The following is a 17,051-nucleotide window of genomic DNA, read 5'->3' as shown; positions in this document are numbered from 1 at the left end:
AGTTTGTAACAATTATTTATTTGAAACAATTCAATATCTAATTGTAAAAACAAAATTTGAGTACATATTTTCAAAAATATACTATATTCATAATTTTGATAACTGCATCTGAAATATTGGTAAACAGAAAGAGAGAGAGAAAAGGGGGGGGGGGGAGCACAAACTTTTATTGTGAAATAATTGGTAGTCCTTCGCGTGCTGCTTTGCTCACTTCCGGATTAGCGTCTTGCGCACCTGCTGGGGACTTTGTCCCCGCCTCCGCGTCTCATGACGGCAGCTCGTCAGAGAAAGGTGTGTTCTGATCGCGGATCCTCACCTGAACAGAAACCGGATTTAAACCTGGTGGACCTCATCTGGCGCCTTCTGCGGCACATTAACCACAGTTTAACACGGAAATTATCAAAAGAAAGACACATATTGACCTACAATAGGTCTACGAATAAAACGATGGACTTTTCCTGAAAGTAAACATACCAGGAGCACATTCCTGGAGGCTCATCAGACTTCTAAGGCTATGGGTTAATAATTGAATTTTTAAAGACGTTTTGTGTATAGCACGTGCAAAATAAGTTAAGATATAACATCTGAAATAAAAATAAAAACAAACTTTGAAAAAATGTCATTTTTGTGACTTCTTTTAGGCTACTTCCAATAAAAATCTATCTGGAAGAACATACTCACCAGGAAGTAAAATTGAAGCTTCAAATCAAATAAGTGCTATGGATAGCGTGTACTATGAAAGATATCAGTGAACATTTGTTGGTAATGCATACAGTTTATTCTTTTTTTTTTCTTTACTCCAACTATAACTCGCATAAATACCTTAAGATCTTTTTTGTAGGAATACAGAGTTACACTTATAAAACAGTAGGCTTTTGTTTCTAGAAATCCTGTAAATTTAAATGAACATTAAATATTACTCAAAAAGGCAACATTTTGACATAACAGAACTGGCAGTGAAAATACTCTAAATGCTTTCTCAACATGTGAAATCACTTTAGAGTTTAACTATTACACACATAAAAAATAACTGATGAATATCAACCAGCAGCACAGTATGTTGCAAGTACAAGATGGCAGACATTACTTGTTTTTTTCTGTTTATACTCGTACTTTTTTGCAAAGTCTTAAAAAATGTACATTCAAACACATTCTGTGGATTCTTGAGTTCCAGTATCAAAATATTCTAATGGAAAAGCAGAGCAAACAAAGTGCTAGCAGAGTGTGCATTTTTTATATATATAAACAGGCAAGCTAAACACATCAGACCTCTGATCTAGACTCGAGTAAGGAAAGCCAGATTAAGGCTCGCTGGAATCTGAAGGGTCTCCAAAGCCACAGAGGAGGGAGTGAATGGAAAGATAACAGAGAAGATTTTCTTGGCATCCATCATTAAGGTGGCTGAGTCATTCCTGTCTTTCAAAAGGTTCTAAAAGGTTGAGAGGGGGGAAAATTCATTAGAAATGAGTCAAAGGTGTGGAATAAAGAGCATAAAAGTGTATTCACCTTTATAGTTGAGATGAAGGTGGTTGACACTCTCTCTTCAAAATCAATCACTGGTGTGTACAGAGTCAAGACTTTAATGATCTGTTGGGAACAGCAAAACAGTGATCAAGATGTAAACAAATACTGGATGTACAGAATTAGGCAGTGGAGGCTTTGCAGGTGAAGGACCTGTGCGGTTGTGAGGGCAGTGCACATGTTGCAGATCGCCAAGGCGTCAGCCTCAGTTTTTTTCTTTATCTGCAGAAGCTGTGCAGCCTGGATGAGAGGCTCCAGCGACTCTTTTGCACCGCTGTCGGTCAGCTCATTCTCCGCCAGCCACTCCTCCAGCTGCCAGACATTATACCTGAAAACAGACAAGTGTGATATAGGAGGATTTTTTGAGAGGAGTACCATCCAGGTCGGTTCACCTGGCATCATAGTTAAAACATCATGTGGCAAACAGGTTTCCTGTCATCTTTAAAACTTCAATACAGCCGAACTTGATAATTTTCTGTTTTATGTTTATGCTACTGATAAACATTTTTGGATTTAAGTCAAAAGAGTAGTATCTTGTCTATTAAATGTATGCATTTTCCTTTAGTATAATGATTTCAAACCAGTTTACAGAAATATACACAACCATTTACATTTCCTGCTTTCAAATAGAAGCTTTAAGAAGACAGAATTTTGAGCATGGTGTGTATAAAAGGATACGTCTTTGTGTTGGACCTAGAGTTTAGTTTTAGCATTTCTGACAATAAGACTGATGTCATAAGTCAAACTATGTTTTAGAAACACATGTTTTGTAAGAGTCTGACTCTCAGATGTTTAAATATGAGATTATAATGATGTGAATGAACAAAGCTGTGGTCACAGGTCCTACTCTGCCTCTTAACTCTTGTGCTATCTTAGATGACCCCACCCTTACATTGACGTGTTCTCCCTACCATGAAAAGGTGGATAAAGGTAGAAAGATTTCATGTAATCCATGGACACCAATGAGGTTCACAAATCATTGAAAAAAAAAAAAAGGTTCAGAGCACTGTCTAGTGGGTCTAGATGACCCAACTCCCAATGTTAAAGTGCCTAGGATAGCACAAGGGTTAAAGAGTGACTTTATGTGCATTTAATTTTATGAGAAAAAGCATGATCCAGGATTATGCAAAATTCTGGAACATGTGCTTAGATGTTTTCCAAAAGCAGGAATATTCTTTTTTTTGGTTTTAGCACATTTTAAATAATACACCATAAGCAAGCAGGTGATTTCATGATGTGGCACTTTTGTTTGAGCACAAAGATCATCACAGTCCTGGAAAAACAAAGAGAACCTATTTTTTTCCTCTCTTTTCTCCGATTTTCTCTGACGTGTTTTTTATTTTTTTATTTAAAACCATCATGTTTTAGGTCATCTGTAAATGGAGCCACAAAACTCAATTAACCGATATTGATGTCAATAGTTTAAAAGTTCTTACAATTTAAAAAATAACTTCAGGAAAAAATTGAAAAGTGCTTGGTGTGGAAAAGAGCAGAAAGTTGTCATGCACATGAAAGTAATCCATGTCAGAACTCTGATAAAGGAGAACTAATTGCTGGAACAGTCAAATATGGATAAATTTGGATTCTGTCTGGAGAAAGTTACACTAAATAAATAAAGCTTTTCTCACACTTCTAATTTCCTTACAAAAAAGGTCTATTTTAATACCTGATGTGCAGTCCTTTACTCCAGGAACACATGTCCTTTCGCAGCAGCAGGTGGTTTAGTGTGACGGCACCGATAACGTAGAATTCCTGCTTGATGATCTGCTTGACGACATGTACATCCATCCCATGCTGACTCATTGTGGTCAGGAAGACACTGAGACGCTGCAGGAGGACCTCAATTGTTACAGCCCCATCAGAGGTACTGGTGCTCCTCTTTCTCAGACCTGTGGGTTTGGACCCTAACACACCCTGGATTGGCTCGTGCTCCAGCATGCTCGCAACTACAATTGGGGTACAGATTCATCTTAGTAGGTGCATAGTTATCTCACATACTAAATTATATGTGATGAGATCATATCTGCCACACCTATGAGAGGCTGCAGAATGTTGTCCAAGCATTTGATTAGTTGATGGTAAATTTGGATGGCCAAGTCACCAAACAGCTGATGATACTCCGACAGTTCGAAATTGGTTAGGCACTGCTCATTCTGCTTAGCAGTGTTGTGGACCATAAAGGCCTGCAGAAAACGTGGGGTAGAAATGGCAGTGAATAACAACAACAGTCGTAAAGAAATCAAAACGTGGCCAGACTCACTTCGTCTCCACTGTACTGCTTCAGACAGTGCATCAAGCGGCAGGTGTTGGCCAGCCAGAAAGAAATCACCTCAAAATCCTCTCCCTTCCTCTGAAAAACGGTGTCAAAAATCACCTATTTAGAAGAAAACTTGATAACTGGAATAAATGCAGATCTATGTTAAATACTGCACCTTCACCACCCCTTTGATGCTGCTGATGGTGGAATTAAGCAGGGTGCTGACTCTCCTGTCGTCGCTAATGTTGTCTGTGTACCGAAGGCACATGAAGACGATGTAGGCTGGAAGCCCTGGAGTGAAAGTGACAGCCACACCACGAGGCTTCAGATCTGAAAAGATGATAAAATGTCAGAAAAACGATTAAACTTACAAATCCTTGAAAATGGTGAATTTGTCACCGCAGCAGAACTGATGCTCACCAATGATTAAGTATTTGAGCAGGCGACTCAGGTCACTCTCCTTGTACTCCAACATGCCCTGGTACTCCTTCTCTTTACGGGTGATGTTCACCACTCTGACAGGATCAGTTGTCACAGACGCTTGCTGTACACTTGCTAAACACAACAATGGCATAGGCTGTTTATGATTTTTATGCTCCTCAAGATTATGAGAATTGTTTAAAAGCAAGCATTAAATAAGCCAAATAGTGTCAGATAATCATGTAAAATGTGACACTCTTTTCTTTAACAGTATTTTTACTTTTTGAACAGAATGTTGCATTAATAATGTGAGCTAGACTGCAGCATTATGCAATCTTAATGGGGCTACTCCGGGTAAAACTGTCATGCTGTCATACTGTTTTTTTAGAAGAAAAAAAAAAGATAAATAGTACAAATTGATATCTTTTTTATATATAAGCGGCATCCGTACATTTTTTTTATCCTTTTCTTGATTTGATTACCTTCAAAATCTTCCACTTTTTTCATATACATTTTAAGTTGCTTTGTTAACTTGCGGATAGTTTTTTCTTGTTTTTCTTGTTGTTCCATTCGCTCCTGAAATTACACATCCAGATGTCCATTAGTCAAAAAATAACGTTCTACTTCCCAACTTTTTTTTTTTTTTTTTTTTTATTCAACACTAAACAAACATGTTTTTTACCGACACAGCTCTGCACAGTGAAACTAATCACAGAATCAGAAAATGGAGGACGGAAACACTGACAATCCACAACGGGACGTACCAGGTTTTCATTGGTGAGTCGAGTGATTTCATGTTTCAGGCTCGCCTCGATTCGAGCATCTTCAGGCAAAATGAGGCTTTGAGCCAGCAGCTTTTGCTGTTGCTCCTTCTCAGCCTTCAGCTTGTTCACCTCCTCCAGCAGCTTCTGGTACCTCTCATCATGAACACGTTGCTCCTCCTGCATTTGGCACTCTAGTAGCCTGCAAGATGCGGCAAAAGTGTTAAGGAGATAAATCTCGTGCACAAGTTTTATACGCGGCATTTAAGTTTACCTGTTGGTTTCTTTCAGACCTTCATAAGCCAGCCACAACTCTCCATCCTCATTCAGTGCATGGACATCTGTGGATCTGAACATATGCAACATAAAGTGAATCAAAACTCACAAGTTTCTTCCTAAAATGAACTCAACTTTGTAAACTTACTTGTTAACATCTTGAAAAGAAGCGATTTCGCCAAGCTCTAATTTAGCATTTTCTCCAAGGATAGAGTCCTATAAGTCGGTTAAAAATTAGGGATGGAAAGAATAACAAATACATATCAAAATAATTGATCCATTACTTGAAAGTCTCGGTAGTACTTTGTTTAAAACCAGATATAGAAACAAGATTATGTTTGCACAAAGGTATAAAACCAATGGGTAGGTATACAATTTCTGGGAAACATTGTTAGTTTCTCTTCCTGTCCTTTATACGCATGTGTGATGCAAACAAAAAGATATCCAATGACAAGCTTACTTCTACCAAGTCGCGTCAGTTTGAACTGGCTGAAAGTGAAACCAGAGGAAACCATTTGTGTTGTGTGCACTAAACCTAACCCCCTTTATTCCCAACAGCAATGTAAACAATGCTTGAATAAATTCATTTGATACAACTCTTCTTTTTTTTCAACAGACGGAACAAAAACAGTCTTAAAAGACCAAAACTGAAACCAGAATTTATGTTGGAACCCATTATGTCGAAAACATTTTGTTTTTTTTAAACACTAACCTTTCAAATAAAAAGTGCCAGTAAGAAAACAAAAGGAGTTTCTCTGTGTAGAGGAATGTACTTTTATAGTTTTGAATGCAAAATGAATCCTATACATGTATTCATTATTCATCTTCTGCCATTTTATCCCTTTTGGGGTCACGGGGCTGCCGGAGCCAATCCCAGCCACTTGTGGGTGAAGGCAGGGGACACCCTGGGTATTTCAGTCTGTCGCAGGGCCGCAATCACACATCCATTCACACTCACACCTAGGGACAATTTAGAGCCAATTGTTTTTGTTGTTCATGTTTTTGAACAGTGGTAGGAAGCCGGAGACCCCGGAGAAAACCCACGCATGCACGGGGAGAACATGCAAACTCCACACAGAAAGGTCCCCCATTGAGTTACTGTTTCAGGTCCCTTGCCTTCTTGCTGTGAGGCAAGAGCGCTAACTACTGCACCACCGTGCAGCCCACCTATACATATAGATTATTTTTAAATAAAAGGACTGTGTTGTATCACAAAAAGGTTAGTTGAATCTTTTATGGGTCAGTTGATGGACAATGTATTATGATGCATTTCAAATCCCAAGATAGGAAAATGTACATACCCCTAATAAACATAAATAAATAATAAAATCAAAGCCTGTATGTAAAGGAAACTGGTTTATTTGTTACATTAAGCTGGATATTATGTAAGGGGAGAAAAAATAAAACCCTTTTTAATTCTTACCCTGTGTTTGAGCGCCTCCTGACGAACCATATGTGACCGAAGGAGCAGCACTTCGTCTTTCCGCATCTCCAGCTCCTCGATAGAAGAGGTCAGCTGTTCCAGTAATGTCTTATACGGCAAAGAACCAGGAGCAGGGGGGGCAGCATCACTGTTCTCACTGCTCAGAGACTTTCGAAGATCAGTCAGATCCTGCTTCAATTTCTTGTTCTCAGACTCCAATTCTATCCGCTGCATTGAAAGTTTTAGAAAAAAAATACTTTAAGATTTGTTTTCATGAATTTTTCTGTCATTGAGGAAATATAAAGTATAACGGCTGATGCCAACAGACCGAGCTGTACCTTGAGTGTTTCCAGGTCTAGTTCTGTTCTTCCAACAGTGCTCTGCTTTTCAATGTCCTAGAATAGAAAAACAATTCCAACCATAAACTAAATCTTAAACCTATTTTCTTGAAGGTATTATATCGGTAAAAAGCTAAATTCTACCTTTTCTTTTTGTTGTTGGGCTTCCTCATTTTTATCAAGCTGTTGCCATAGTGACTGTTTTTCCTGCTCTAATTCTTTTACTCTTCTCTGGAGCCTAAGAAGAATTGGCAAGTCCACAGTTGTCTTGTTCTCATTCTAGAAAAAAGCAGTAGTTGTCCACAATCAGTCTAAGATTAAATCAGAGTGCTGCACCAATGGAATTACAATGCAGACAAGAGCACAACAGTTTTCCAAAGTTCCAAGAAGTAAAAATGTAGTTTCCTGTTGGTATTTCTGATCAGGATCATCAATCATAGCTTAAAAATACTTGTACCCTCTGTAGTGAGTTTTAAATATTTCCTGTAGTGTTCTCATGGATATTTCCCATTAGATTAATTTGTGAATTAGTGTGTTTTGGAAAAATCAAGTCACAAAAAACAAAAATGACTTAACAGTATTATATCAGCACTATAAATAATCCATTAACTAAGATGCCTTGGTTTTTTTTTTAGCTTAAGCACCATGCAAATGTAATTACATCACATGAATCAGTTTCTGTTCCTGTTTAAAACAACCAAATTACAGCCTCCTCACAATAGGACTGTGTTGAAAACCAGACTTCACCTCTGCTTGGATAACACTGTCTTCCCCCTCAAAGGAGTCTAAGCTCTGAGTAAACTCTGAGGAGTTACTGCTGTAGTTGGAGTCTGTCCTCTTGTGACCACGTTTGCTTGAATTCTAAATAAGAGAAAATGTGTTCAGATTCTACAAAGAGATTTAGGTGTTTCTGTAACTTTTACTCTTTGATGTTGCATCAAAAAGAATGAAATTTGATCTTTAAAATTTGAGTCTGGATGCAGACTTAAGGGGAGAATCAAATTCCTCACATTGCTGAGAATCATCTCTTCCTTCAGGTCTTTGTGTCGTTCCTCCAGGTGTAGGTGTTCACTCAGCAGACTTTGGTAGCGAGACCGTTCTTCTGTTAAATCCTTTTCCAGTTGTTTGGTATCCTCAAAGTTTGCTTTGGTCTCTGAACGGATAAAAAAAAAGTTCAATTTTATTTCATTTAACTATATTCACAGGTGACTTGTGAAGGTCTGGTCTGAATACCTGTCAACTGTTGAGCTTGCTGGATAATTTCCTTGTTTAGATCATCTATGTTGCTCTGCAACAAGGTGTTCTTCAGATTAAGGTCATCCACCACCTAAGAAGTGGACAGAATTGTTTTTAGAAAATACAATTATAGAAAGTAAAAAACAAACATACCATGCACTGAATGGAAATAGCTTAGTTCTGTGTTGTTATTTGTTTACATACTTTTGTGAAAGTCGAAGGCAGCTGAATATAACTGATAAACAACCATTACTGATGTGCAGACATTTGAAAGATAAATGTAAGAATGGCTGTAAAAAAAAAAAAAAAATCAACATTTCCTCTTCCTTTGAAACACAATATTTTCAGGAAAGTTTAATTAAACCACCAGATTTAGGATTAGACAAAAGGCAGGTCATGAAGCTTCATGCAAACCTAAAGTCCAACTCCAATTATTTTTTGTTCTAAGAGACTTTCTAGTTTTGAGCAAAAAAAACCAAAAACAAATTGTGTTGTTTTATGGAACAGTGTCCCCAAAGCGGTGTGGAGTAAGCCTTCCCTCATTTCCCATCATCCCTTCATGTGCATTCTTTCCTACTAGCTTACAGCCCCTCACAACCCAAACTTCATGTTACCAGTGTAACGAAAATGGCGAGCAATATTGGAGCCATCCAGCCGTACAGTTTTGATCCAGATGCCAGCTCAGACGAGGAAACAAAGATGTACATGGATGTATTTGTCTGCAAGTGGATGCATGAGAATGGAGCGGAGCAGGGAGCTTGTTGCCTGCTGACTCTAGCGCCTTCGTCACACCTACAAGCTTTTTTCCCACTTCATTTTTTTGTATGCTCCTGATCCAATTATTTGAATAAATACTCAGAAATGCAAATGTTAGACGCATTTTCTTTAAATATACCCTCAATCAGGAGAAAAATGCTACAAGTCATGTTAAAAACATGACTTTCATTGGAGTGGCTCTCTAAACAAAATAATAATGTCAGAGAAGTTTAATCAAAACATCAAACACCAGATTGGATAAATAGCAGGTTGAAAGCTTTCTGTGAGGTTAAAATGTCATTTATTCCTTCTTAAAGCACAGATGTTTTAGAAAGCATTTACATTTCAAAGAAAATGTATGAAGAGCTTTTAAATCCTGGAACTGGCCTACCTGCTGGGTCTGCTCCTTGTAGATCCTCGTCTGCTCCTCAAGTTCATCTTTTTCTCTGCAAGTGGTTTCTAGTTTTTGTTGCAGGAAGGAAAGTTGCTCCAGCAGTGAAGGAACCGTCTCTGCTTTGGCTCGGGTTTCCTCCTCAGATCTTCGTAGACTTTCTATCTCTCTGCTTTGTCTTTCTCTCTCAAGAGTGAGAGTCTTCTCCAGAACAGACAGTCTTTCACTGAATTCCTTGTTTTCTTTTTGCTGCGGGGGGGGGGACAAAACACATGCTTAGCATGTGATGCTGTGTGACAACTCCCAGAGACCGATAATGTTTCAGTTTCTAGACTAGTGTAAAGTTTAGGCCATTGTTTTAAACATAATTCTCACCTGCTCGTTTAGTTTCTGTTGGAGTTGCACAATTTTGTTCTCCATGCCAACGTTGAGATTCTTGAAGTGCTCCACAGAGCGTGCCTCCACTTTCAGCTTCCTCAGTTCCTTCTTGGCCTTGATGCGACGCACACAGCTCTGCAGCAGGACGACGGCAGCGAGAGTGCGTCTGTAGTGCTGCTTCGCCAACCAGCCTCTCACCCACTTCTGAATGATCACTGCCTTTTGCTCAAACAGCAGCTGCAACAACAGAGACGAGTGCTAAATGTCAGATTGGACAAGGTGACATCACTTCCTGTTCCCAACAATTTGCAAATGTTTTAATCACCAAGATGAAGTTATTTCTGACTTCTCAGTAAAATAGCATTTGGGGGGGAGGTGACTAGGCTGAGTACCTGGAACCCCTGACCTGAGATACGATAAGTCAGGGGTTCAAATCCCAGCCTTGACAATCATTGTGTCCTTTGGCTAGACGCAATGCCCTCATAAGAACATAAGAAACCTTTGTGTCTCAGAGGTTACTCCATTGCACCACTAGTTTTTTTTTTACTAACAAAAACCCATTTCACATAGTGAAAAGTCACTAAATATTTTCCTTTCATAAATAAATGTTAAAAAATAATGTCAAATAAATCATAATTTTTTTTTGGATGAAGTTTGAATACCTTATAATACTGCTGTTTGGCCATGTGAGCCCTCAACATGCTCTGAATTGCAATGGCTGCAGAGCGCTTCTGCAGGTAGCGTTTCCTTTCCAACCACATGCGGACATTGCACTGGATGGTGACGGCTGCCCTCGTTTGTCGCAGAAAGTCAACATACCTGAAGAAAATAAACATCAATTGAAACACTCTTTTGATGAGCTCATTAATAGATGAAACTTAAAAAACTAATTTAAACAATAACAGAATTATATGTGAACAAGCTGCTGCTTAGAGTTGGCTTGTCTGGTTTAACACATTCCACATCTTTATCAATGAAACATTCACTTTTTTTACCCTGCAGATCAAGAATGTCTCCCAACAGATAAACATTTTACCCTGATTTTATCACATCCACTTTGAGGACAAAACTATTACTTGTTATCGCATTTCTTTAAGGGTTTTTGATATTTCTCCAGTTCCATCATTCCTCGTTTTGATTGAACTGCTCACCTCCGCGCCTGGTGACCACGTGTGTATTTCTGTATGGTGATGACAGACCGTCTCGTCTTAAGGTACTTTCTGCGAGCCAGCCAGCAGCGGATAGTCTTTTGGATGGAGACGCAGGCCAAGCGTAATTTATCGGACCGGAGCTTCTCCAAGTACGCCACTTGTCCAGCTCTAAAGAAGATTTTGTTTTTGCCAAACTGGTATTTCTCCTGGTTCTAAAATCAGAAGCACAAAACACAGCACTGCAGGTAACATATTACATTTTAGTATAAGTCTGACATAAAAGATAATTAAAATCTGACCTTAATTAGTTTTTCTAAGAGATCTTTGCAGGTCTGTTTTCTATCAGGAAGCACATCCTTCTGCTTCATCAGGACTCGATAACGAGTAAAGAATTCCGGATAGCTCCATCTGTGGTATTGATATCATAAAAATAATGAACACATGACTACAATAAAAAGCTGCTTAACCATATCAATGTCTATGCAGTAGTTCATAGTACAAAGCCGTAGCTGAAATGTCACCTAGAAGGGAATCCCGCTGCTGAGATTCGTATTGTTTCGAGGACGCCGCACGCTCTTAGCTGCTGCACAGCCCTGACAGGGTCCAACCTTTATGGAAAGGAATCAAACCAATTGCAAGAAAAGGAAAAATTACACGTGGATACAGGTTGGACAGAAGGAAACAGAAAGTTACAAAATCCTCACACGAACGGGGCTTTAAGGTCATTTGGTTTGATGCAGCGCACATAGTGCGGAGTTGTTGAATTTAGCGTCTCCATCAGCAAATGCAAAGACTGTCGAAACTGAATGAAAACAACAATACACCTGAATGAAATTAAATGAATATGAAAAAATGTACCAGAAAAACACAACCATAATGCTAAGCTGCTGCAGAACCCACTAAAACAAATTTAATTTTCTAAACTAGCCATTTCATTTCCATCAGAAGTCCTGTTGCCTCCCAGAGATCGTCTTACCTGCAGTCCAACCGTCTTCTTATTGTCTCTCTGACTTTGTCCAGCTCTTCCAGGTGTGAGTTTGTTAGGAGAACCTGTTCCCTTGTCATCTTCATCAAACAGTTTCAGCAGAAAATCAAACTGAAAAGATCAAATTTAAAGATTTAACAAGTAAAACACACACTGTACAGCAGATGGCAGTGTTGTCAACACATAACTCAAGGCTGACTGCACTTCCTCCAATAGATATTGCTGAACAATTCCAGGGTGTGTACCCACAAGTTACAACATACTTATCAGGCATTTCTTCTTGGCTATTACAAAGGTGTTTACATGCAGCTCAGAGAGACACTAGGATGAGAGTAGAGGAACATCCTTTTACCTTCGTTTTTTTCAAAGCATTGATCTGCTCCTCATTGACCGTGTCCTTATTTTTCTCTAAGAATCCCAGACATTGGTACTCCACCTGGACACATGGAGTCAGGTCTCAAGCCAGATCCAAACCATTACTTATGCATAATGACACATAAAGACCTTCCTCTGCATAACCATGCTAACCACGGTCTGTCCAGCATGAGTCTTTCACCTTGTCAGCAAAGTGGTGGATGATGAAGGCTCTGTTTGATAGCCTTGGCTTTTCAAAGTGAGAGTTCTGCTTCAGGAGGATGTTGTAAAGTTTCTGTGTCCACGTGTCATCAGAGCCTTTGGGCATCTATGGAACAAGAAATGGCAGAGTCAGCTAGTCCGGGCATTACTCACAACCTCCACTCACAGTGAGGCGGAAAGGGCAGAGTGCTGTGAGCAGGCCTTCAGTCAGGAAAACAAAACTGCCTTTTCTTTTCTTTTTTTTTTTTTGTACCTTGCACTCCTCATCCAGAAGGTCCAGCACTCCAAGCTTGGCTTCAATGAGGTTGATGCAGGGCTGGTTGTCATAGAAATCGATCAGTGTCCAGGGGATCCCCTCCCTCATGTACTCCTCTTGATCCAGTTTAAAAACATGCTGGTGGGAAAGAAAAAGAAAATGTGTACATGCTTTTTTGCGAACACAGAAAAGCTCGTACTGAGCTGGACTCCCACCAGGTTGAACTGCTGTTGAAGCTTCTCGTTGGCGTAGTTGATGCAGAATTGTTCAAAGCTGTTTACATCAAATGTTTCAAATCTAAAAATAAGAGAAATGTGTAATGAAACTAATCTGTGGGACATTTGTGAAGAAGTAAAAACAAACAAAGAAGAAAACGTACCCATAAATATCAAGCACACCAATGAATGAGTTTTGTTTTCCTGTGGATTTTAAGGCACCGTTTACACAGCCTACAATCCAGCTGAAGAGCCTGGCATAAATGTGTTTGGCAAGGGCATCCCGGCCCTGGACTGCATTCACTCGAGGAACGGGCTTCACAAAGCTTTCTTTGGATGTTTTGAGTTTCCTGTGACAGAGCCAGTGGGCCGTTTCCTCACAAGGCACTCCCATCAGCTCACAGAAAACCATCATGTGGACATCATCGGGCTGAAAATACAAGCACAGCAAGGATCTCACCTGGAAGAAGATCAACATAATTACAAAAGAGAAGACACAAATTATGAGTGTTTACCGAGATACTACTCCGATCTCCTGACTGATCTTTAATCTCAACATTGCTGAGATGAAGGAGCGCTGACAGAATTTGATAAATCTCCATTTGATCCTCTTCTTCCATTCCTATGACAACATAAAAAAAATATGAAAAAAATATATTTTTAAAGAATAATAGAAAGATTTGTTTTTACTCTGACATATTTTCACCTAGAAGAGAAAATGCCCTCCTGGTGCTGCACAGTTCTTTAGCATCGTTTACTCCATCTATGATGGGACTCTGACCCTGTTTAGTGCAGTGGAAGTCATCTGCACAACCTGAAAGCAAAAAGTAAACAGAACGTCACTCTTTTTTTCATCCTTATCGACAACTGCCACTGCAGTAACTAAAAAGAGCTAATCAGGAAATTAGGAAACCATGTCATTCACAATTTACATACATACCCAACTTGAAGGTTTTGAACTCTGGTAAATGTGAAGAGGCACAGAGCTGGTAGAATATATGGTAATTTCTTTCTCCATGAGCCTAGAAGGTATTAAAAGAGAATTGAAAACCAAACCTTTAAAACTGCATTTAAAAACAGAGGAAAAAGGTGTTTAGTATAATTAAACATGATAGAAAAAATCTGTTAATTTTTAATAATTAATCACTTTTTTTTCCAAGTAGGAACCTCCTTTTGCCGGTGGACAAGGACAACAATCATCAGTAAAATTCATACAATGCCCACACACTCAATACAATCCAGACAGTTTCAGGCCTGCTGCAACAACTAAATTAAAAGTTTAAACATGAGCTAAAAAGTGAGAAGTATGACTCAATTTTACCTGAAACACAACTCTGGACTTTTCTAATAAGTAGGTTCTCATGTTGGCTCCAATTATACAGTACTTTTTGTCAAATCCAATCTCAATGTACTTCCCAAAGCGACTGCTGTTGTCGTTCCGTGTCGTCTTGGCATTCCCAAAAGCCTAAATAAAATAGAGATTAAAAGAGGACCTCAACAGTGACACTATTTTGCATGGCTCTGCTTTCAGGGTTTCCCGTTACCTCCATGATGGGACTGGATGCCAAAACTCGCTCCTCAACATTGGCCTCCCCAGAAGAGCAGCTGACTGTGGCGAAGTAACGCATGGCGTACTTAGCAGAAACGGTTTTGCCTGCTCCAGATTCCCCACTGATAATGATGGACTGGTTTCTTTGATCTCTGAGGGGAAATGAAAGTCAATTCAAGAGTGAATTTGCTTTGAGTTGTAATTTTTGAGGGGCGGACTCAAAACCTGGCCATTTGCTTATAAGCTTCCTCAGCAACTGCAAAGATGTGAGGGTCCATGTCCCCCATGTTTTGCCCACTGTAGGCATTAATGATGTCGGGTTCATAGATAGGCAGGCTCTCGTAAGGATTGATGGCAACCAGGACAATTCCTAGATCCCAAAGAGAGTATAGGTCAAACACATTGAATTAACACCGACTCTTTCATACAATTCAAATTATTTTTTCAAGGAATATATATTTGCGCCCAACTAGGCGATATAAATAACAGCAACAATGCAGAAAAACTGAATATTTCCAAAGTGTCTGAAAAGTTTTTTTTAACTTATTTCTTGGTGGCAGAAAACCAAAAACAGGCAGAATAGAAAACTAAAAAGGTTAGGTTAATACATTTGAATTTGTACTCCTATTGCAGTACATTACTAATAAATCTTTTTTTTTACTTGAATGTGATAATGTAAAGATTTTTAATGAAAAACTTGTGTCTTGTAATGCTATCCTTTAAAGACAAATATTGTTTAGTAAAATTTGAAATTCAAACAATTCAAGAGGCAGATTACGTTTTCAGAATATATATCCAAACACACACACACACACACGCACACACAAGCACAAACGCACACATGCACGCTATATGAACTAGTGCTATATACCTTTACAGGTGGCCTGCGTCACAATAATCAGCTTACTGTGCTGCAGACTATGTCAGCACATGCAGTGAGTAAGGCTCCAAAGTCTACAGTGACAGTGATAATGACAGTTAAAGGGAATGAAGCTCATTACCACAGTATGTGTAGATCAGCTTGGAGTCGATGAAGCGCACTTTAAGGTTGTGCAGCACCGCTGGCTCGTGAAGGTAGCTGAGAGCTGTCAGGTCATTTTCCCCTACCAGGATGTCAGGGTTTCTTAGAGGGGGCAGGCTGGTGGTTTGGGGGTTTATTTTGTGTTCCACATTCTGAAAAAGATATCAAATAAAAGCCAGATTTTATTATGAGCCAGCAAGAAGTTGTGGATTGCTAAACTGAAAAAGTCAATTTAGGTGGGAAAAAAACACTGCTCGGCCTTTTCCTATTACTAATGATAAGGCTTTGCCTCATTTCCATGCCTGGTGTGCATGTCTAAACCTGACACAGCAGCTGCTACAAGCAGTGAAACTGAACAGGAAACCTTCAAAAGTACAATTTAATCCACCACTGCATCTATTTAGAAAGAAATACCTCAACACGTCATTTTCAGAATTCTGGCAAACTACAAACAAATGCAAGAGAAAGAGTTACTCTTGCAAAAGTAATGTTGAGGTTAATGTCAGAGTTTCTGCTTCTGTCAGATCTTTACGCCTGTTTTCCATCAGAGTCCCTGCATCCCCATGGGTGTGTCATGCATGTCACCGCCTCACCGTGCCATCCTCCAGCTGCAGGCACAGCGTCAGGTCGCCGGGGGTGTAATCTTTGGTAAGCTCTGCCGACTGCCACACTGTGGCTGCATCTGGGAGCCAAACGCGGGCATGCTGGATAAAGCATGATAATAGTAAAATAAAAGCTATAATAGTCGACCCTTCCAACATCAGCTCCAAGAAACAGCTTGTAGAAAGAAGTCACAACAAGTGATTTTTAAGTGTGGAAAGTTAAGTTCCGCCGACTGAACTGCCTACCTTGGAGTAAAGTTCAGAGGTTGCCATGTCCTGCTGCCTGCTCAGTGAGCCTTTGGTGAAGATGTCCTCCTTTGTCCATAGAAAGACGCCTGGTTCATGTTACTCCCTCAGCCCTGAGGAACACTTCTGTGCTCTTCGGAATTCGCAGCTCTCGCGGCCACACCGGCGCGTTCAGCCTCCACACGCTGTCAATCACCGGCGGCGCATGCCACGACGCGTTTTTACGCATGCAAAGCCAAGCGTGCCTCCCAGCGGCCACCCAGCCCCACGGCCCAAAATCAAACCCGCGACTTGCAAGTCGGAGCGAGACAGAAGATATTAAATTCCAACCACTTTTTTGTCAAGTTCTTTAATCATCACTTCACTCTATTATGCAAAATAGATTTTCATGTTAATAAATGAGAAAGTCAGTCAAAGGGGAGCATTACTGCGTTTTCTCTGGATTCATAATTTCGTTCAGCTAAAATGTTTACGTTTAAACAGCAATGTTAGGAAGATCCACCATTCTTTTCTTTGAGGCCTGATGCAGCTGCAAGGATCTTTTTGCAAATTGTTAGCCTTCGTTTACATATCACTCTACGGAGCCCCGGACACGACATTAAAACATGTTCCTCAGAATAATTTCTGCCATCAAATTAGTGTTTTGTGCACACAAAAAAGCATAAAATAACATTTTGTGGCCACAATTTAACA

The 17,051-nt window shown here is 39.6% G+C and overlaps 1 protein-coding gene across 2 annotated transcripts; it reads right to left on the bottom strand.

Moving 5' to 3' along the window:
- Positions 1–164: 164 nt before the first annotated feature.
- LOC101173462 (unconventional myosin-Va) lies at positions 165–16,608 on the bottom strand. Of its 2 annotated transcripts, XM_078948659.1 has the most exons (41): positions 16,359–16,608; positions 16,104–16,214; positions 15,491–15,662; positions 14,715–14,859; positions 14,485–14,641; positions 14,262–14,405; positions 13,881–13,962; positions 13,647–13,754; positions 13,456–13,562; positions 13,105–13,370; positions 12,941–13,022; positions 12,723–12,863; positions 12,450–12,575; positions 12,246–12,329; positions 11,885–12,004; positions 11,613–11,710; positions 11,430–11,516; positions 11,208–11,316; positions 10,909–11,120; positions 10,420–10,576; positions 9,755–9,994; positions 9,380–9,628; positions 8,230–8,323; positions 8,007–8,149; positions 7,744–7,857; positions 7,141–7,275; positions 6,997–7,053; positions 6,659–6,886; positions 5,384–5,451; positions 5,234–5,308; positions 4,963–5,161; positions 4,681–4,774; positions 4,199–4,333; positions 3,954–4,108; positions 3,782–3,871; positions 3,554–3,704; positions 3,188–3,467; positions 1,675–1,849; positions 1,507–1,587; positions 1,270–1,429; positions 165–316 (listed from the first exon to the last, which is right to left on the bottom strand). In XM_078948659.1, exons 1-40 carry the CDS (start codon positions 16,383–16,385, stop codon positions 1,277–1,279), a joined length of 5,451 nt encoding a protein of 1,816 aa, XP_078804785.1. In that variant the 5' UTR covers positions 16,386–16,608; the 3' UTR covers positions 165–316; positions 1,270–1,276. The 2 variants fall into 2 exon arrangements, with proteins under 2 accessions (XP_078804785.1, XP_011474322.1); XM_011476020.4 differs by lacking the exon at positions 165–316 and having other exon boundaries at positions 756–1,429.
- Between the last annotated feature and the right edge of the window lie 443 nt (positions 16,609–17,051).

Source organism: Oryzias latipes, chromosome 6 (genome assembly GCF_053564925.1).
Source record: "Oryzias latipes strain Hd-rR chromosome 6, Olatipes_Hd-rR_3.1".
In the NCBI taxonomy this organism is placed as follows: Eukaryota; Metazoa; Chordata; class Actinopteri; order Beloniformes; family Adrianichthyidae; genus Oryzias; species Oryzias latipes.
This window is presented reverse-complemented; position numbering and strand designations above follow the sequence as displayed.

Bases quoted from the DNA above. Each gene is read 5' to 3' on its own strand.
- LOC101173462 (XM_078948659.1), bottom strand. From the start codon at position 16,385: ATGGCAACCTCTGAACTTTACTCCAAG. The intron at 13,371-13,455 runs GTAAACACTCAT...TTGTATTTTCAG, and splicing joins GAGATCGGAGTAGTATCTCG to CCCGATGATGTCCACATGAT. The intron at 3,468-3,553 runs GTGTGGCAGATA...CCCCAATTGTAG, and splicing joins CATTCTGCAGCCTCTCATAG to TTGCGAGCATGCTGGAGCAC.